The sequence below is a fragment of the Oncorhynchus mykiss genome, chromosome 14 (assembly GCF_013265735.2).
Source record: "Oncorhynchus mykiss isolate Arlee chromosome 14, USDA_OmykA_1.1, whole genome shotgun sequence".
In the NCBI taxonomy this organism is placed as follows: domain Eukaryota; kingdom Metazoa; phylum Chordata; class Actinopteri; order Salmoniformes; family Salmonidae; genus Oncorhynchus; species Oncorhynchus mykiss.
In genome coordinates this window covers 35,745,763-35,767,720 of record NC_048578.1, presented here as the reverse complement: position 1 = coordinate 35,767,720, position 21,958 = coordinate 35,745,763, and the positions used below count along the sequence as shown (strand labels likewise).

Here is a 21,958-nt window from a genome sequence, read left to right as displayed (position 1 = left end):
AGAATAGTGTTTGAACCCACGCAGCTGTGTTTTCTTCCCTAAACCAGAATAGTGTTTGATCCCATGTAGCTGTGTTTTCTTCCCTAAACCAGAATAGTGTTTGATCCCATTTAGCTGTGTTTTCCTCCCTAAACCAGAATAGTGTTTGAACCCATGCAGCTCTGTTTTCCTCCCTAAACCAGAATAGTGTTTGAACCCATGCAGCTCTGTTTTCCTCCCTAAACCAGAATAGTGTTTGAACCCACGCAGCTGTGTTTTCTTCCCTAAACCAGAATAGTGTTTGAACCCATGCAGCTCTGTTTTCCTCCCTAAACCAGAATACTATTTGAACCCACGTAGCTGTGTTTTCTTCCCTAAACCAGAATAGTGTTTGAACCCATGCAGCTGTGTTTCCCTCCCTAAACCAGAATACTATTTGAACCCATGCAGCTGTGTTTCCCACTCTAAACCAGAATACTATTTGAACCCATGCAGCTGTGTTTCCCACTCTAAACCAGAATACTATTTGAACCCATGCAGCTGTGTTTCCCTCCCTAAACCAGAATACTATTTGAACCCATGCAGCTGTGTTTCCCACTCTAAACCAGAATACTATTTGAACCCATGCAGCTGTGTTTCCCTCCCTAAACCATAATACTATTTGAACCCATGCAGCTGTGTTTCCCTCCCTAAACCAGAATACTATTTGAACCCATGCAGCTGTGTTTCCCACTCTAAACCAGAATACTATTTGAACCCATGCAGCTGTGTTTCCCTCCCTAAACCAGAATACTATTTGAACCCATGCAGCTGTGTTTCCCACTCTAAACCAGAATAGTATTTGAACCCATGCAGCTGTGTTTCCCACTCTAAACCAGAATAGTATTTGAACCCATGCAGCTGTGTTTCCCACTCTAAACCAGAATACTATTTGAACCCATGCAGCTGTGTTTCCCACTCTAAACCAGAATACTATTTGAACCCATGCAGCTGTGTTTCCCACTCTAAACCAGAATAGTATTTGAACCCATGCAGCTGTGTTTTCCACTCTAAACCAGAATAGTATTTGAACCCATGCAGCTGTGTTTCCCACTCTAAACCAGAATACTATTTGAACCCATGCAGCTGTGTTTCCCACTCTAAACCAGAATACTATTTGAACCCATGCAGCTGTGTTTCCCACTCTAAACCAGAATACTATTTGAACCCATGCAGCTGTGTTTCCCACTCTAAACCAGAATACTATTTGAACCCATGCAGCTGTGTTTCCCACTCTAAACCAGAATAGTATTTGAACCCATGCAGCTGTGTTTTCCACTCTAAACCAGCAGCTGTAGAAAGAATAGTATTTTTTAATATTTCCTCTACTCAGGGGTAGGACGGGTCTACTTCCTGTCTGCCTCCATACCATACATGCTAAGGGTCAATTCAACTACAAAATGTCATGGGTACGGCATTAGCTGTAGACAAAAATCAAACCGGGACACCAGCCCCCCTCACTTCACTGTATCACGTCCACTACACATTCTGCAACTACATCGACATGCAATGTACCCCCAAAACTAATAACCAAACCAGGAGAAAGAAGATCATGTGTCTTATAGGCACAATATGAAGAAGAGTTGGTCAATGGAGACAACTCCGCAATGTAGGTATTTCATCCAGTAAATTCCCAAAAGGTTACAAAAGGAGAGTTACTGTAAGAGGGCATGTGTTGTGGTAGAGTGAAGGTCGTGAGAGGAAGCAATAGCTAGCGACTCAGCAAAGAAACCATTCAGAACAAAAAAAAACTGTGGTTTCCTTAAAAGCATGGAGAGATCCTCAGTTCAGACAAACAGGTGTCTTTGTGTATAAAGACAAAGCTGATGTAATGGTTGAGTAAGTTCTCCAGAATCTCTCCTGTAAACATTCTCAGAGCATAAATCTGAGTCATAAGAGCCTTTTCAACACTTATCCTCTCCAAACCTTTCGAAAACAAAGTAGCCGGGACCAAATATTTGTCAAATGGTCACTCCAACATCTCTAGGAATGGAATAAATAGTATAAATTTTTATTTTTAAGCATTTCACTTTTTTGGTCTAGTGTTTATTAGTTGCCCACTGTGTCTCACTGACAAAGATTGTAGTAGACCTTCCGTCAATCAAAGTCTCAGATGATGCAGCAGGGTTTAATCAAATCTAATTTTATTGGTCAGTTATACACACTTAGTACATGTTATTGGTCAGTTATACATACTTAGTACATGTTATTGGTCAGTTATACATACTTAGTACATGTTATTGGTCAGTTATACATACTTAGTACATGTTATTGGTCAGTTATACATACTTAGTACATGTTATTGGTCAGTTATACATACTTAGTACATGTTATTGGTCAGTTATACATACTTAGCTTAGTACATGTTATTGGTCAGTTATACATACTTAGCACATGTTATTGGTCAGTTATACATACTTAGCTTAGTACATGTTATTGGTCAGTTATACATACTTAGTACATGTTATTGGTCAGTTATACATACTTAGCACATGTTATTGGTCAGTTATACATACTTAGCAGATGTTATTGATAAGTTACACATACTTAGCTTAGCACATGTTATTGCGGGTGTAGCAAAATGCTTGTGTTCCTAGCTCCAACAGTGCAGAAGTATCAAACAATTCACAACAATAACACACAAATCTAAAAGTAAAAGAATGGAATTAAGAAATATATAAATATTAGGATGAGCAATGTTGGAGTGACATTGACTAAAATACAGAAGTATAGAATACAGTATATACATATGAGATGAGTAAAGCAGTATGTAAACAGTATTAAAGTGACTAGTGATCCATTATTAAAGTGGCCAGTGATTCCATGTCTATGTATATAGGGCAGCAGCCTCTAAGGTGCAGGGTTGTGTAACCAGCTAGCGATGGCTTTTTAAGAGTCTGATGGCCTTGTGATAAAAGCTGTTTTTCAGTCTCTCTGTCCCAGTTTTAATGCACTTGTACTGACCTCACCTTCTGGATGATAGCGGGGTGATCAGGCTGTGGCTTGGGTGGTTGATGTCCTTGATGATCTTTTTGGCCTTCCTATAACATCGGGTGCTGCAGGTGTCCTGGAGGGCAGGTCGTTTGTCCCCGGTGATGCGTTGGGCAGACCGCACAACCATCTGGAGGTTGTAAAAGTTTGTGAGGGTTTTAGGTCCCAAGCTAAATTTCTTCAGCCTCCTGAGGTTGGAGAGGCGCCTTCTTCACCACATTGTCTGTCTGGGTGGACCATTTCAGATCATCAGTGATGTGTATGCTGAGAAACTTGAAGCTTCCTACCTTCTCCACTGCGGTCTCGTCGATGTGGATAGGGGCATGCTCCCTCTGCTGTTTCCTGAAGTCCACGATCAGCTCATTTGTTCTGTTTACGTTGATTGAGAAGTTATTTTCCTGGCACCACTCTCCCAGGGCCCTCACCTCCTCCCTGTAGGCTGTCTCGTCATTGTTGTTTATCAGGCCTACTACTGCTGTGTGGTCTGCAAACTTGAAGATTGAGTTGGAGGCGTGCTTGGCCACGCAGTCATGGGTGAACAGGGAGTACAGAAGGGGTCTGAGCACGCACCCTTGTGGGACCCCTGTGTTCAGGATCAGCGAAGTGGAGGAGTTGTTTCCTACCTTCATCACCTGGGGCGGCCCGTCACGAAGTCCAGAACCCAGTTGCACAGGGCAGGGTTCAGACCCAGGGCCCTGAGCTTAATGATGAGTTTGTAGGGTACTCATCGTTAAGAAGAACAGGTTGTTTAATCTGTCCATTTGAAGTAGCATATGGTAATTTAGATTAATCGGCTATCATACTGGTGTAGCTTTGTGCTTGTAGTTGGGTCAGATTACCAGGGCAGATGTCTTGAAGTGACAAGGGTCAGTGGCTCACAAAAGTGCTCTGAGCCATGTTTACTGCAAGCTCCCACTGAACTCCAATGAATTGTGTTGTTGGGATCAACTCCCTGCCTACCTGTAGACTCACAAAGCCTGTGGCCTCACATAACTGTGTTAAAGTTGAACAGCCTTCCCTTGAAAGGGAAAACCCATCTGTATAGTTTCATTGATAACGTCTGTCCCCTGGATCCAATATCATCAACCATTGAGGTAGTCAATTGTGGTCAGGTTTCATTGTTAGAAAGGCAATGAATCGGGTCCTATTATCATGGATGAATAGCAAGCTAAGACAAATGTCACACACATCATCATCATCATCATGACTGCTTTTCAGGTGGATGAGTGGTAGAATGTATTCTCAAAACCACTGTTCATATTTTTTTTACATTTATTTCAGGTGGCAACTAGAGTGGTTGTGGCAATGCGAAACTGAAATAAAACCTTAAAACACATCTAAAATAATATGCCTAATCTGTAGGAGCCCACATCGTTGTCCTTATATACAGTGACTCATTAGTGGACAGAGTGACTTTTTTAAATATGCAGAATTCATTTAAAAAATGTGATTATAAACGTTATTACATGTTGCTGGATAAAAGGCTACGCTTTTTCACCTACCCTCACCAGCAGACAATTAGACAAAACAAACACATAATAAACATGCCCCCTGATCATGTTGTTCATCTTGTCAGTCTGACTAACTCCGCGGCCATGTTGTCTAGGATTGCCGCACCGCACCTGAAAGCAGGATATTGGTAACCTGACGCCTCTACCTGCTTACCGCCTCCACCACAGTGACTAGTGATGGACTGTGAGAGCTTCAGAGGCAGGGGACGTTAGTACGACGTAGGTGGCAGTATCAACAGGACTCCGGACAAACGTCCACGTAAATTAGTCTTACCTCTACCTTCACATGAGTTTCTACTTGTTATTGGGACTTTAATTGTTACATAATTTCCCCTGGAAAGCACTTTGTGCTGACATCTATCATAACCATCGAACTCAGCATTGCAGTGGGAGCTAACAAAGCCAAATGAAGATCTAATGCAAAAGGGGAAACACTTTCTGTCTGTCGTTAGTCTCCAACTGATACATGTGTACCACATCACAAGGAGGGAACAAGAAGATGCCCGTTCAGATACCAGACGATACAGACTTTACCTCTTTCAAGGAACAATGTGAAAACCAGGAAGGATGGACAGCGCGCTACAACAAGGGAAACGTGACGGTGTGGTGCAGGGATGAAGAGTGTAAAACGATCCAGAAACTAAAGGCAAGTGTGTCGCTACGACAGATTCATTCCAGTACGTCTGGTGCTGTGCTTTAAGCACCGCGGAGAGGAGAGAAGACTGGACGTGTAGAACTTGACGTTTCCAAGAGAAACCGAACTACTGTAGCGCTTCTCAAGATTAGTATATATATTTTTTTCTACTGAACAGGTTTGAATCTAACGTGTGGAATCATAATGATACTTTTCCTAATGTTAAAATGAATAGGATCATCAATACATCCTGTATAAAGCCGTGTTCATGATACTGTGTCTGGAGTAGACTTGAGTAGTTAGACTTGAGATGTAGGTTTATCTTTGTGAATAACATGGCATTGAGTAATTCCCCAGTTTATATTTTCAGATTAGATAGGTGATTAAGTACACCAGGGTTTAGGCTTCATAATACACTGGTGACTGTTAACATAGTCAACCATAAGTTGTTACAGTATAATGTGTGCTTGTCTCTTAACCATATTAGTGGCACATAATGACAAATACTGTCAGTGTCTCTCCATCACTTGGGATGCATCTCAATAGTCTACAGTTGACTTAGAGACTCCTGGAGCATTCTATTACCCATACTGCTGTGTTTCTCTTCTGTCCCCCCCCCCCCCCCCTAGAGACCCTGGAGCATTATATTACCCATACTGCTGTGGTTCTCTTCTGTCCTCCCCCTTAGAGACCCCTGGAGCATTATATTACCCATACTGCTGTGGTTCTCTTCTGCCCCCCCTTAGAGACTCCTGGAGCATTACATTACCCATACTGCTGTGTTTCTCTTCTGCCCCCCCCCACCCCCTTAGAGACCCCTGGAGCATTCTATTACCCATACTGCTGTGGTTCTCTTCTGCCCCCCCTTAGAGACCCCTTGAGCATTATATTACCCATACTGCTGTGTTTCTCTTCTGCCCCCCCCCCCCCCCTTAGAGACTCCTGGAGCATTATATTACCCATACTGCTGTGTTTCTCTTCTGCTCCCCCCCCCCCCCCCCCCCCTAGAGACCCTGGAGCATTATATTACCCATACTGCTGTGGTTCTCTTCTGTCCTCCCCCTTAGAGACCCCTGGAGCATTATATTACCCATACTGCTGTGGTTCTCTTCTGCCCCCCCTTAGAGACCCCTTGAGCATTATATTACCCATACTGCTGTGTTACTCTTCTGCCCCCCCCCCCCCTTAGAGACTCCTGGAGCATTATATTACCCATACTGCTGTGTTTCTCTTCTGCTCCCCCCCCCCCCCCCCCCCTAGAGACCCTGGAGCATTATATTACCCATACTGCTGTGGTTCTCTTCTGTCCTCCCCCTTAGAGACCCCTGGAGCATTATATTACCCATACTGCTGTGGTTCTCTTCTGCCCCCCCTTAGAGACTCCTGGAGCATTACATTACCCATACTGCTGTGTTTCTCTTCTGCCCCCCCCACCCCCTTAGAGACCCCTGGAGCATTCTATTACCCATACTGCTGTGTTTCTCTTCTGCCCCCCCCCTTAGAGACTCCTGGAGCATTACATTACCCATACTGCTGTGTTTCTCTTCTGCCCCCCCCCCCCCCCCCCCCTTAGAGACTCCTGGAGCATTATATTACCCATACTGCTATGTTTCTCTTCTGCCCCCCCCCCCCCCCCCCTTAGAGACTCCTGGAGCATTCTATTACCCATACTGCTATGTTTCGCTTCTGCCCCCCCCCTTAGAGACTCCTGGAGCATTACATTACCCATACTGCTGTGTTTCTCTTCTGCCCCCGCCCCCCCCCCTAGAGACCCCTGAAGCATTATATTACCCATACTGCTGTGTTTCTCCCCCCCCCCATTAGAGACCCCTTGAGCATTATATTACCCATACTGCTATGTTTCTCTTCTGCCCCCCCCCCCCCCCCCCCCTTAGAGACTCCTGGAGCATTCTATTACCCATACTGCTATGTTTCTCTGCTGCCCCCCCCCCCCCCCCCCCAGAGACCCCTGGAGCATTCTATTACCCATACTGCTGTGTTTCTCTTCTGCCCCCCCCCTTAGAGACTCCTGGAGCATTACATTACCCATACTGCTGTGTTTCTCTTCTGCCCCCCCCCCTTAGAGACTCCTGGAGCATTCTATTACCCATACTGCTATGTTTCTCTTCTGTCCTCCCCCCTTAGAGACCCCTGGAGCATTCTGTTACCCATACTGCTGTGTTTCTCTTCTGCCCCCCCCCCCCCCTTAGAGACTCCTGGAGCATTACATTACCCATACTGCTGTGTTTCTCTTCTGCCCCCCCCCCCCCCCCCCTTAGAGACTCCTGGAGCATTCTATTACCCATACTGCTATGTTTCTCTTCTGTCCTCCCCCCTTAGAGACCCCTGGAGCATTCTATTACCCATACTGCTGTGTTTCTCTTCTGCCCCCCCCCCCCCCCCTTAGAGACTCCTGGAGCATTACATTACCCATACTGCTGTGTTTCTCTTCTGCCCCCCCCCCCCCTAGAGACCCCTGAAGACCCCCCCCCCCCCTTAGAGACCCCTGAAGCATTCTATTACCCATACTGCTGTGTTTCTCCCCCCCCCCCCCTTAGAGACTCCTGGAGCATTACATTACCCATACTGCTGTGTTTCTCTTCTGCCCCCCCCCCCCTTAGAGACTCCTGGAGCATTCTATTACCCATACTGCTATGTTTCTCTTCTGTCCTCCCCCCTTAGAGACCCCTGGAGCATTCTATTACCCATACTGCTGTGTTTCTCTTCTGCCCCCCCCCCCCCCCCCCCTTAGAGACTCCTGGAGCATTATATTACCCATACTGCTGTGTTTCTCTTCTGCTCCCCCCCCCCCCCCCTTAGAGACCCTGGAGCATTATATTACCCATACTGCTGTGGTTCTCTTCTGTCCTCCCCCTTAGAGACCCCTGGAGCATTATATTACCCATACTGCTGTGGTTCTCTTCTGCCCCCCCTTAGAGACTCCTGGAGCATTACATTACCCATACTGCTGTGTTTCTCTTCTGCCCCCCCCCCACCCCCTTAGAGACCCCTGGAGCATTCTATTACCCATACTGCTGTGTTTCTCTTCTGCCCCCCCCCTTAGAGACTCCTGGAGCATTACATTACCCATACTGCTGTGTTTCTCTTCTGCCCCCCCCCCCCCCCCCCCTTAGAGACTCCTGGAGCATTATATTACCCATACTGCTATGTTTCTCTTCTGCCCCCCCCCCCCCCCCCCCCCCCCCCTTAGAGACTCCTGGAGCATTCTATTACCCATACTGCTATGTTTCGCTTCTGCCCCCCCCCTTAGAGACTCCTGGAGCATTACATTACCCATACTGCTGTGTTTCTCTTCTGCCCCCGCCCCCCCCCCCCCCTAGAGACCCCTGAAGCATTATATTACCCATACTGCTGTGTTTCTCCCCCCCCCCATTAGAGACCCCTTGAGCATTATATTACCCATACTGCTATGTTTCTCTTCTCCCCCCCCCCCCCCCCCCCCCTTAGAGACTCCTGGAGCATTCTATTACCCATACTGCTATGTTTCTCTGCTGCCCCCCCCCCCCCCCCCCCCCCCCAGAGACCCCTGGAGCATTCTATTACCCATACTGCTGTGTTTCTCTTCTGCCCCCCCCCCCCCCCAGAGACCCCTGGAGCATTCTATTACCCATACTGCTGTGTTTCTCTTCTGCCCCCCCCCCCCCCCTTAGAGACTCCTGGAGCATTCTATTACCCATACTGCTATGTTTCTCTTCTGTCCTCCCCCCTTAGAGAACCCTGGAGCATTCTGTTACCCATACTGCTGTGTTTCTCTTCTGCCCCCCCCCCCCCCCCTTAGAGACTCCTGGAGCATTACATTACCCATACTGCTGTGTTTCTCTTCTGCCCCCCCCCCCCCCCCTTAGAGACTCCTGGAGCATTACATTACCCATACTGCTGTGTTTCTCTTCTGCCCCCCCCCCTAGAGACCCCTGAAGACCCCCCCCCCCCCCTTAGAGACCCCTGAAGCATTCTATTACCCATACTGCTGTGTTTCTCCCCCCCCCCCCCTTAGAGACTCCTGGAGCATTACATTACCCATACTGCTGTGTTTCTCTTCTGCCCCCCCCCCCCCCCTTAGAGACTCCTGGAGCATTCTATTACCCATACTGCTATGTTTCTCTTCTGTCCTCCCCCCTTAGAGACCCCTGGAGCATTCTATTACCCATACTGCTGTGTTTCTCTTCTGCCCCCCCCCCCCCCCCTTAGAGACTCCTGGAGCATTACATTACCCATACTGCTGTGTTTCTCTTCTGCCCCCCCCCCCTAGAGACCCCTGAAGACCCCCCCCCCCCCCCCTTAGAGACCCCTGAAGCATTCTATTACCCATACTGCTGTGTTTCTCCCCCCCCCCCCCCCCTTAGAGACTCCTGGAGCATTACATTACCCATACTGCTGTGTTTCTCTTCTGCCCCCCCCCCCCCTTAGAGACTCCTGGAGCATTCTATTACCCATACTGCTATGTTTCTCTTCTGTCCTCCCCCCTTAGAGACCCCTGGAGCATTCTATTACCCATACTGCTGTGTTTCTCTTCTGCCCCCCCCCCCCCCCTAGAGACTCCTGGAGCATTACATTACCCATACTTCTGTGTTTCTCTTCTGCCCCCCCCCCCCCCAGAGACCCCTGAAGACCCCCCCCCCCCCCTTAGAGACCCCTGAAGCATTCTATTACCCATACTGCTGTGTTTCTCCCCCCCCCCCCCCAGAGACCCCTGGAGCATTACATTACCCATACTGCTGTGTCCCCCCCCCCCCCCCCCTTAGAGACCCCTGAAGCATTCTATTACCCATACTGCTGTGTTTCTCTTCTGCCCCCCCCCAGAGACCCCTGGAGCATTACATTACCCATACTGCTGTGTCTGCTCTATACACTCTCTCCTATACTGTAACACTCACTAGATAAATAACTGCTGAGGTTTCTCATCTTCTCATCTTGCAGCAAATGCTTGTTGATACAACAGTAGTTTATTCAGTCTCAGAGCATCATCATGTCTTGTGAATAGGACTGACATAATGATAAGCTAGGGAGGAGGAGGAGGAGGAGGAGGAGGAGGAGGAGAGAAAGAGATAGAGAGAGGAGAAGGGGCTTATCAAGGATGATGAAGAATGAGGAAAGTCCTAAATGATTGAAAGGAGAGCTTCCTCTCATTTATGATAATTTAGGACAGCAACATTATGCAGTACAATGTACCAAGAATTTTGCGGTTTCCAAAAACATTGCCTACAAAATGGTTCCAAAAGGGTTCTTCGGTTGTCCCCGAATGAGAACCCTTTTTGGTTCCTTGTAGAATCCTTTTTCAGTTCCAGGTAGAACCCTGTTGGGTTCCATATAGAACCCTCTGTGAAAAGGGCCTTACATGGAACCCAGAAGGGTTCTACCTGGAACCAAACAGGGATCTTCAAAGGGTTCTCTATGTGGACAGCCAAATAACCCTTGTAGGTTCTAGATAACTCCCTTTTGTCTAATTCTGTACTCATGTCCTAAAATACTCATCAGTTCCAGAGGATTCATTCACATTTCATGGAAGGTTTGTTATTGCACCATTGGATAGGAATTCAGGTGGATCCCAATTCTGTACCACAGTATAGCAGTATAGCAGTATAGCAGTAAAGTAGAATAGCAGGATAGCAGTATAGCAGTAAAGTAGAATAGCAGGATAGCAGTATAGCAGTATAGTATATCAGTATAGTAGTATAGCAGGACAGTAGTATAGTTGTATATTAGTATAGTTGTATAGTAGTATAGCAGGATAATAGTATAGCAGTATAGTAGTATACCGGTATAGTAGTATAGCAATATATTAATATAGCAGAATAGTAGCATCATAGTATAGCGGTATAGTAGTATACTGGTATAGTATTACTGTAATATAACAGTGCAGTAGTATAGCACTATACTAATATAGCAATATAGTAGTATAGTGGTATAGCAGAATATTAATATAGCAGTATAGTAATATAGCAGTATACCAGCATAGTAGTATACTATGTATATAGTATACTAGAATATATTAGTATATTAGTATGGCAGTACATTAACATTGTGGTATAGCAGTATAGCAGTACAGGACTATAGTGGTATATTGGCATAGTAGTATAGTATTATAGTAGTATAGCAGTATATCAATATAGCAGAATAGTAGTATCACAGTATAGTAGGATAGTTGTATAGCAGCATAGTAGTATATTATTATAGTATTATTGTAGTGTAGTAGTATATTAGTATAGATGTATAATAGTGTAGTAGTATAGCGGTATAGTAGTGTAGTAGTATAGTGGTATAGTAGTGTAGTAGTGTATTAGTATAGCGGTATAGTAGTGTAGTCGTATATTAGTATAGTGGCATACTAGTGTAGTAGTATATTAGTATAGAGGTATAGTAGTGTAGTAGTATAGCGGTATAGTAGTGTAGTAGTATAGTGGTATAGTAGTGTAGTCGTATATTAGTATAGTGGTATACTAGTGTAGTAGTATATTAGTATAGCGGTATAGTAGTGTAGTAGTATAGTGGTATAGTAGTGTAGTAGTATAGTGGTATAGTGGCATACTAGTGTAGTAGTATATTAGTATAGTCGTATAGCAGTATATTAATTTAGCAGCATATTAATATAGCAGTATAGTAGTATCGTTGTATAGCAGCAATGGAGTATATTAGTATAGCGGTATAGTAGTGTAGTAGTATAGTAGTATAGTGGTGTAGTAGTATATTAGTATAGTGGTATAGTAGTGTAGTAGTATATTAGTATCGTGGTATAGTAGTGTAGTAGTATATTAGTATAGTGGTATAGTAGTATATTAGTATAGCAGTATAGTAGTATATCGGTATAGAAGCATAGTAACATAGTAGCATGGGAGTATAGTATCATGGTAGAATAGTAGTATGGTAGTATAGCAGTATACCAGTATATCGGTGTATAAGTATAGTAGCACAGAAGTATAGTAGTCTCGTAGCATAGTAGGGAATTAGTATATTGGTATAGTAGTATAGCAGTATAGCCTATGTAGACCTAATGTAGATGCATACTGTAACAAAGTAGGGCCCAAACAATTCATTCAGAAACAGAACCCTCAACACACTAGACGACATTACGCAATATGTATTCTATACTTCTATATTATATAGAATTCCTACAGTAGGTAAGACTCGATCATCTGACCATACGTCTGTAGCAGCCAGCTATACTGTAGTCCTAGGTAAGACTAGGTCATCTGACCCTACGCCTGTAGTCCTAGTTAAGACTAGGTCATCTGAAAGTTTCTGTCTGTCAGAAAGGAAAGGCAGGCTGGGTCTCTGATGTGACGTCCACCCAGGAGACGTCCTGAAAAATGAACAGTGGAAAACTGTGGTCATGGCTAGCAGCTAGTAACGAGGAAACCGGATTCCCCCCTGCTGCCAGGCCAAGAGGGTAACGGCCCTTACCGAAGAAACTCCAGCTGACCCCGTCTGGAACCCAGATGGGGTAAATAAAGAGGAAACACAGGAAACAGGGTATGAAGGATGGATTGTTTAGAAGGATGAATGAGAAAACAAATGTTGACACCCGGAACAAACGTCAACAAAACAGGAGATGATGGCTAGATATACCTCTCTTTATAATGCATGAATCTTTCCGCGGCAGGGATGCAATTCTTTGCTCATGAATAACAGAACGTAAAGGTAGGTATTGACGACATTCCATTCAGAGGGACCTAACCTAAGGAGGAAACCCAGTCAGAGGAGCGACTAAGCCTTCTGTTAGAAGCCAGGCCTAGACGGGGGTTGGACAGGAGGGGGATGTGATGGTGAATTATTAACTCAACCTAAGCGATCAACTGATTGAGTTACATGGAACCGTTTGCTACGTTGACCCGACACACAATATGTGATTGTGTCACACCAGGCATGATAAACAGCACTGTAGTCCCTGCCCACTGATTAACTAAAGTTATCCTGTAACATTTAGAATGGAAGGAAGTGGAATCCTTATTCCGGGCTAGATCTAATGGAAAGAAGTGGAATGCTTATTCCGGGCTAGGCCTAATGGAAGGAAGTGGAATGCTTATTCCGGGCTAGGCCTAATGGAAGGAAGTGGAATCTTTATTCCGGAATAGACCTAATGGAAGGCAGTGGAATGCATATTCCGGGCTAGGCCTAATGGAAGGAAGTGGAATCTTTATTCCGGAATAGACCTAATGGAAGGCAGTGGAATGCATATTCCGGGCTAGACCTACCTAACCCTTCTTTATAATATTCCTATCCTGTACTTTACACCTCTATGACAATGGGTCAAATTGAATTGAATGAATCAACTCTTTGTCCTGTAGTTTCCCCTTGAATCTTGAATCCTCTCTTCTTAATTCTTTACTCACAAAGAGTCCAACATTTGATGAGCCGTTTGATCAGCCAAATAACCAGTGGTCCCCACTGAAGATTACTTTCATATAATTAAGCTCAGTGATCACAGAAGAGACAAAATAAACATATTTACTTCAGCTATGAAGAGCACCAGGAAAATAATGAAGTTCTGCATTATAATGCATGTTGTGTGTTAGAAATGCGCTTATAATGCTTAATGAAGAGGGTATCCATACAAAGTGTGATGGGAAACTCCTGTTGCAGCCTCATGGTTAAATACAAACACTAAACTTCTGACCACTGGCTCCTCTCTCTGTCCTTCCTCTCCCCAACATGAGGAAAGGCCTGGGGCCACCATCACTGGCTCCTCTCTCTCTGTCCCTCCTTCCTCTCCCCAACACGAGGAAAGGCCTGGGGCCACCATCACTGGCTTCTCTCTCTCAGTCCTTCCTTCCTCTCCCCAACACGAGGAAAGGCCTGGGGCCACCATCACTGGCTCCTCTCGCTCAGTCCTTCCTTCCTCTCCCCAACATGAGGAAAGGCCTGGGGCCACCATCACTGGCTCCTCTCTCTCAGTCATTCCTTCATCTTCCCAACATGAGGAAAGGCCTGGGGCCACCATCACTGGCTCCTCTCTCTCAGTCCTTCCTTCCTCTCCCCAACATGGGGACTACAGACCTGGGTTCGATCCCAGGCACAGTCCGGGTTAGAGGAGGGTTTGGCCCAGCGTCGTTTTGGAATGCTTAGCAGGACAGAAAAATGGTCTAATTCACACAGTTATCAAGAGAACATCCCTGGTCATCCTTACTGTCTCTGATCTGGTGGACTCATTAAACACATGCCCTGTTTGTAAATAATGTCTGAGTGTTGTTGGAGTGTGCACCTGGCTATCCGTAAATTAAATCAAACAAGAAATTATGCCGTCTGGTTTGCTTTATATACAGTGCCTTGCGAAAGTATTCGGCCCCCTTGAACTTTGCGACCTTTTGCCACATTTCAGGCTTCAAACATAAAGATATAAAACTGTATTTTTTGTGAAGAATCAACAACAAGTGGGACACAATCATGAAGTGGAACGACATTTATTGGATATTGCAAACTTTTTTAACAAATCAAAAACTGAAAAATTGGGCGTGCAAAATTATTCAGCCCCTTGACTTTCAGTGCAGCAAACTCTCTCCAGAAGTTCAGTGAGGATCTCTGAATGATCCAATGTTGACCTAAATGACTAATGATGATAAATACAATCCACCTGTGTGTAATCAAGTCTCCGTATAAATGCACCTGCACTGTGATAGTCTCAGAGGTCCGTTGAAAGCGCAGAGAGCATCATGAAGAACAAGGAACCCACCAGGCAGGTCCGAGACACTGTTGTGAAGAAGTTTAAAGCCGGATTTGGATACAAAAAGATTTCCCAAGCTTTAAACATCCCAAGGAGCACTGTGCAAGCGATAATATTGAAATGGAAGGAGTATCAGACCACTGCAAATCTACCAAGACCTGGCCGTCCCTCTAAACTTTCAACTCATAGAAGGAGAAGACTGATCAGAGATGCAGCCAAGAGGCCCATGATCACTCTGGATGAACTGCAGAGATCTACAGCTGAGGTGGGAGACTCTGTCCATAGGACAACAATCAGTCGTATATTGCACAAATCTGGCCTTTATGGAAGAGTGGCAAGAAGAAAGCCATTTCTTAAAGATATCCATAAAAAGTGTAGTTTAAAGTTTGCCACAAGCCACCTGGGAGACACACCAAACATGTGGAAGAAGGTGCTCTGGTCAGATGAAACCAAAATTGAACTTTTTGGCAACAATGCAAAACGTTATGTTTGGCGTAAAAGCAACACAGCTGAACACACCATCCCCACTGTCAAACATGGTGGTGGCAGCATCATGGTTTGGGCCTGCTTTTCTTCAGCAGGGACAGGGAAGATGGTTAAAATTGATGGGAAGATGGATGGAGCCAAATACAGGACCATTCTGGAAGAAAACCTGATGGAGTCTGCAAAAGACCTGAGACTGGGACGGAGATTTGTCTTCCAACAAGACAATGATCCAAAACATAATGCAAAATCTACAATGGAATGGTTCAAAAATAAACATATCCAGGTGTTAGAATGGCCAAGTCAAAGTCCAGACCTGAATCCAATCGAGAATCTGTGGAAAGAACTGAAAACTGATGTTCACAAATGCTCTCCATCCAACCTCACTGAGCTCGAGCTGTTTTGCAAGGAGGAATGGGAAAAAATGTCAGTCTCTCGATGTGCAAAACTGATAGAGACATACCCCAAGCGACTTACAGCTGTAATCGCAGCAAAAGGTGGCGCTACAAAGTATTAACTTAAGGGGGCTGAATAATTTTGCACGCCCAATTTTTCAGTTTTTGATTTGTTAAAAAAGTTTGAAATATCCAATAAATGTCGTTCCACTTCATGATTGTGTCCCACTTGTTGTTGATTCTTCACAAACAAATACAGTTTTATATCTTTATGTTTGAAGCCTGAAATGTGGCAAAAGGTCGCAAAGTTCAAGGGGGCCGAATACTTTCGCAAGGCACTGTATAGATTTTGAAATGATTTATACTTTTACTTTTGATATTTAAGTATATTTAAAAACAAATAATTGTAGACTTTTACTCAAGTAGTATTTTGCTGGGTGTCTCGCCCTGACCTTAGTTATCTCTGTTTTCTTCATTATGCTGGTTAGGTCAGGGTGTGGCAAGGGTGGTTTGTTTACTTTTTGTATTGTCTAGGGGTTTTTGTATTGTCTAGGGGTTTTTGTATTGTCTAGGGGGTTTGTATTGTCTAGGGGGTTTTGTATTGTCTAGGGGGTTTTGTATTGTCTAGGGGTTTTGTATTGTCTAGGGGTTTTGTATTGTCTAGGGGTTTTTGTATTGTCTAGGGGTTTTTCTAGTCTTGGGGTTTATATGTCTATGGTTACCTAGATTGGTTCTCAATCAGAGGCAGCTGTTTATCGTTGTCTCTGATTGGGGACCATATTTAGGTAGCCATATTCCTTGGGTATTTTGTGGGTTGTTATTCTATGTTTAGTTTGCCTGTCTGCACTAGCCATATTAGCGTCATGGTTCGTTTTGTTGTTTTGTATAGTTTGTTCAGTGTTTATTCTTCATTAAAAGAAGTAGATATTCATATCACGCTGCGCCTTGCTCTCCTCGTTATGACGAACGTGAAACTGGGTGACTTAAACTTTACACTATATGTATATATATATATATATATATATATATACTGTATAGACATTTGTCTTGGACATAAAAACACTCAAACTCAAACACAAGGAAAGGCTTGAAGACCCCCAGCTATCCCACACCCCCATCCCACTCTGTTGCTGTGGCCCCCAGCTATCCCACGCCCCCATCCCACTCTACTGCTGTGGCCCCCAGCTATCCCACGCCCCCATCCCACTCTGCTGCTGTGGCCCCCAGCTATCCCACACCCCCATCCCACTCTGTTGCTGTGGCCCCCAGCTATCCCACGCCCCCATCCCACTCTACTGCTGTGGCCCCCAGCTATCCCACGCCACCATCCCACTCTACTGCTGTGGCCCCCGCTATCCCACGCCACCATCCCACTCTACTGCTGTGGCCCCCAGCTATCCCACACCCCCATCCCACTCTACTGCTGTGTCCCCCAGCTATCCCACACCCCCATCCCACTCTGCTGCTGTGGCCCCCAGCTATCCCACGCCACCATCCCACTCTACTGCTGTGTCCCCCAGCTATCCCACACCGCCATCCCACTCTACTGCTGTGGCCCCCAGCTATCCCACGCCCCCATCCCACTCTACTGCTGTGGCCCCCAGCTATCCCACACCCCCATCCCACTCTGCTGCTGTGTCCCCCAGCTATCCCACGCCCCCATCCCACTCTACTGCTTTGGCCCCCAGCTATCCCACTCTACTGCTGTAGCCCCCAGCTATCCCACTCTACTGCTGTGGCCCCCAGCTTTCCCACGCCCCCATCCCACTCTACTGCTGTGGCCCCCAGCCATCCCACTCTACTGCTGTGGCCCCCAGCTATCCCACGCCCCCATCCCACTCTACTGCTGTGGCCCCCAGCTATCCCACACCCCCATCCCACTCTACTGCTGTGGCCCCCAGCTATCCCACGCCCCCATCCCACTCTACTGCTGTGGCCCCCAGCTATCCCACACCCCCATCCCACTCTGCTGCTGTGTCCCCCAGCTATCCCACGCCCCCATCCCACTCTACTGCTTTGGCCCCCAGCTATCCCACTCTACTGCTGTAGCCCCCAGCTATCCCACTCTACTGCTGTGGCCCCCAGCTATCCCACGCCCCCATCCCACTCTACTGCTGTGGCCCCCAGCCATCCCACTCTACTGCTGTGGCCCCCAGCTATCCCACGCCCCCATCCCGATCTACTGCTGTGGCCCCCAGCTATCCCACTCTACTGCTGTGGCCCCCAGCTATCCCACGCCCCCATCCCACTTTACTGCTGTGGCCCCCAGCTATCCCACGCCCCCATCCCACTCTACTGCTGTGGCCCCCAGCTATCCCACGCCCCCATCCCACTCTACTGCTGTGGCCCCCAGCCATCCCACTCTACTGCTGTGGCCCCCAGTTATCCCACACCCCCATCCCACTCTACTGCTGTGGCCCCCAGCTATCCCACGCCCCCATCCCACTCTACTGCTGTGGCCCCCAGCCATCCCACTCTACTGCTGTGGCCCCCAGCTATCCCACTCTACTGCTGTTTCCCCCAGCTATCCCACTCTACTGCTGTGGCCCCCAGCCATCCCACTCTACTGCTGTGGCCCCCAGCTATCCCACTCTACTGCTGTGGCCCCCAGCTATCCCACTCTACTGCTGTGGCTGTATAGAGTTTAATATGATGTACACTATACTGTATAGGGTTTAATATGATGTACACTATACTGTATAGGGTTTAATATGATGTACACTATACTGTATAGAGTTTAATATGATGTACACTATACTGTATAGGGTTTAATATGATGTACACAATACTGTATAGGGTTTAATATCATGTACACTATACAGTATAGGATTTAATATGATGTACACTATATTGTATAGGGTTTAATATGATGTACACTATACTGTATAACGAGCATTAAGATGGATGTGATGTAAACAGAGAGCATTAGGATGGATGTAATGTAAACAGAGAGCATTAGGATGGATGTAATGTAAACAGAGTGCATTAGGATGGATGTAATGTAAACAGTAAGCATTAAGATGGATGTAATGTAAACAGAGAGCATTAGGATGGATGTAATGTAAACAGAGAGCATTAAGATGGATGTAATGTAAACAGAGAGCATTAAGATGGATGTAATGTAAACAGAGAGCATTAAGATGGATGTAATGTAAACAGAGAGCATTAAGATGGAGGTAATGTAAACAGAGAGCATTAAGATGGAGGTAATGTAAACAGAGAGCATTAAGATGGAGGTAATGTAAACAGAGAGCATTAAGATGAAGGTAATGTAAACAGAGAGCATTAAGATGGATGTAATGTCAACAGAGAGCATTAGGATGGATGTAATGTAAACAGAGAGCATTAAGATGGATGTAATGTAAACAGAGAGCATTAAGATGGATGTAATGTAAACAGAGAGCATTAGGATGGATGTAATGTAAACAGAGAGCATCAAGATGGATGTAATGTAAACAGAGAGCATTAAGATGGATGTAATGTAAACAGAGAGCATTAAGATGGATGTAATGTAAACATAGAGCATTAGGATGGATGTAATGTAAACAGAGAGCATTAGGATGGATGTAATGTAAACAGAGAGCATTAGGATGGATGTAATGTAAACAGAGATCATTAGGATGGATGTAATGTAAACAGAGAGCATTAAGATGGATGTAATGTAAACAGAGAGCATTAAGATGGATGTAATGTAAACAGAGAGCATTAAGATGGATGTAATGTAAACAGAGAGCATTAAGATGGATGTAATGTAAACAGAGAGCATTAAGATGGAGGTAATGTAAACAGAGAGCATTAAGATGGAGGTCATGTAAACAGAGAGCATTAGGATGGATGTAATGTAAACAGAGAGCATTAAGATGGATGTAATGTAAACAGAGAGCATTAAGATGGATGTAATGTAAACAGAGAGCATTAGGATTGATGTAATGTAAACAGAGAGCATTAGGATGGATGTAATGTAAACAGAGAGCATTAGGATGGATGTAATGTAAACAGAGAGCATTAGGATGGATGTAATGTAAACAGAGAGCATTAAGATGGATGTAATGTAAACAGAGAGCATTAGGATGGATGTAATGTAAACAGAGAGCATTAAGATGGAGGTAATGTAAACAGAGAGCATTAAGATGGATGTAATGTAAACAGAGAGCATTAAGATGGATGTAATGTCAACAGAGAGCATTAGGATGGATGTAATGTAAACAGAGAGCATTAAGATGGATGTAATGTAAACAGAGAGCATTAAGATGGATGTAATGTAAACAGAGACCATTAAGATGGAGGTAATGTAAACATAGAGCATTAGGATGGATGTAATGTAAACAGAGAGCATTAAGATGGATGTAATGTAAACAGAGAGCATTAAGATGGATGTAATGTAAAAAGAGAGCATTAGGATGGATTGAATGTAAACAAAGAGCATTAAGATGGATGTAATGTAAACAGAGAGCATTAGGATGGATGTAATGTAAACAGAGAGCATTAGGATGGATGTAATGTAAACAGAGAGCATTAAGATGGATGTAATGTAAACAGAGACCATTAAGATGGAGGTAATGTAAACATAGAGCATTAGGATGGATGTAATGTAAACAGAGAGCATTAAGATGGATGTAATGTAAACAGAGAGCATTAAGATGGATGTAATGTAAACAGAGAGCATTAAGATGGATGTAATGTAAACAGAGACCATTAAGATGGAGGTAATGTAAACATAGAGCATTAGGATGGATGTAATGTAAACAGAGAGCATTAAGATGGATGTAATGTAAACAGAGAGCATTAAGATGGATGTAATGTAAAAAGAGAGCATTAGGATGGATTGAATGTAAACAAAGAGCATTAAGATGGATGTAATGTAAACAGAGAGCATTAGGATGGATGTAATGTAAACAGAGAGCATTAGGATGGATGTAATGTAAACAGAGAGCATTAGGATGGATGTAATGTAAACAGAGATCATTAGGATGGATGTAATGTAAACAGAGAGCATTAAGATGGATGTAATGTAAACAGAGAGCATTAAGATGGATGTAATGTAAACAGAGAGCATTAAGATGGATGTAATGTAAACATAGAGCATTAAGATGGATGTAATGTAAACAGAGAGCATTAAGATGGAGGTAATGTAAACAGAGAGCATTTGAATGGATGTAATGTAAACAGAGAGCATTAAGATGGAGGTCATGTAAACAGAGAGCATTAGAATGGATGTAATGTAAACAGAGAGCATTAGGATGGATGTAATGTAAACAGAGAGCATTAAGATGGATGTAATGTAAACAGAGAGCATTAAGATGGATGTAATGTAAACAGAGAGCATTAGCATGGATGTAATGTAAACAGAGAGCATTAAGATGGATGTCGTTCCCATAGCAACGATTAAAACATTCCCTAACCAGAAACCGTGGATTGATGGCAGCATTCGTGTGAAACTGAAAGCGCGAACCACTGCTTTTAATCAGGGCAAGGTGTCTGGTAACATGACCGAATACAAACAGTGCAGCTATTCCCTCCGCAAGGCTATCAAACAAGCTAAGCGCCAGTACAGAGACAAAGTAGAATCTCAATTCAACGGCTCAGACACAAGAGGCATGTGGCAGGGTCTACAGTCAATCACGGACTACAGGAAGAAATCCAGCCCAGTCACGGACCAGGATGTCTTGCTCCCAGGCAGACTAAATAACTTTTTTGCCCGCTTTGAGGACAATACAGTGCCACTGACACGGCCTGCAACGAAAACATGCGGTCTCTCCTTCACTGCAGCCGAGGTGAGTAAGACATTTAAACGTGTTAACCCTCGCAAGGCTGCAGGCCCAGACGGCATCCCCAGCCACGCCCTCAGAGCATGCGCAGACCAGCTGGCCGGTGTGTTTACGGACATATTCAATCAATCCCTATACCAGTCTGCTGTTCCCACATGCTTCAAGAGGGCCACCATTGTTCCTGTTCCCAAGAAAGCTAAGGTAACTGAGCTAAACGACTACCGCCCCGTAGCACTCACATCCGTCATCATGAAGTGCTTTGAGAGACTAGTCAAGGACCATATCACCTCCACCCTACCTGACACCCTAGACCCACTCCAATTTGCTTACCGCCCAAATAGGTCCACAGACGATGCAATCTCAACCACACTGCACACTGCCCTAACCCATCTGGACAAGAGGAATACCTATGTGAGAATGCTGTTCATCGACTACAGCTCGGCATTCAACACCATAGTACCCTCCAAGCTCGTCATCAAGCT

General features: G+C 44.9%; 1 protein-coding gene across 1 annotated transcript in view; it reads left to right on the top strand.

Moving 5' to 3' along the window:
• The first annotated feature begins 4,599 nt into the window (after positions 1 to 4,599).
• The window catches only part of LOC110489483 (START domain-containing protein 10), a 29,244-nt gene continuing 11,885 nt past the window's right edge, over positions 4,600 to 21,958 (top strand). Inside the window, exon 1 of the mRNA XM_036943434.1 lies at positions 4,600 to 5,166. Coding sequence (XP_036799329.1) covers positions 4,987 to 5,166 — 180 coding nt within the window. The 5' untranslated portion in view covers positions 4,600 to 4,986. The remainder of the gene's footprint in view (positions 5,167 to 21,958) is intronic.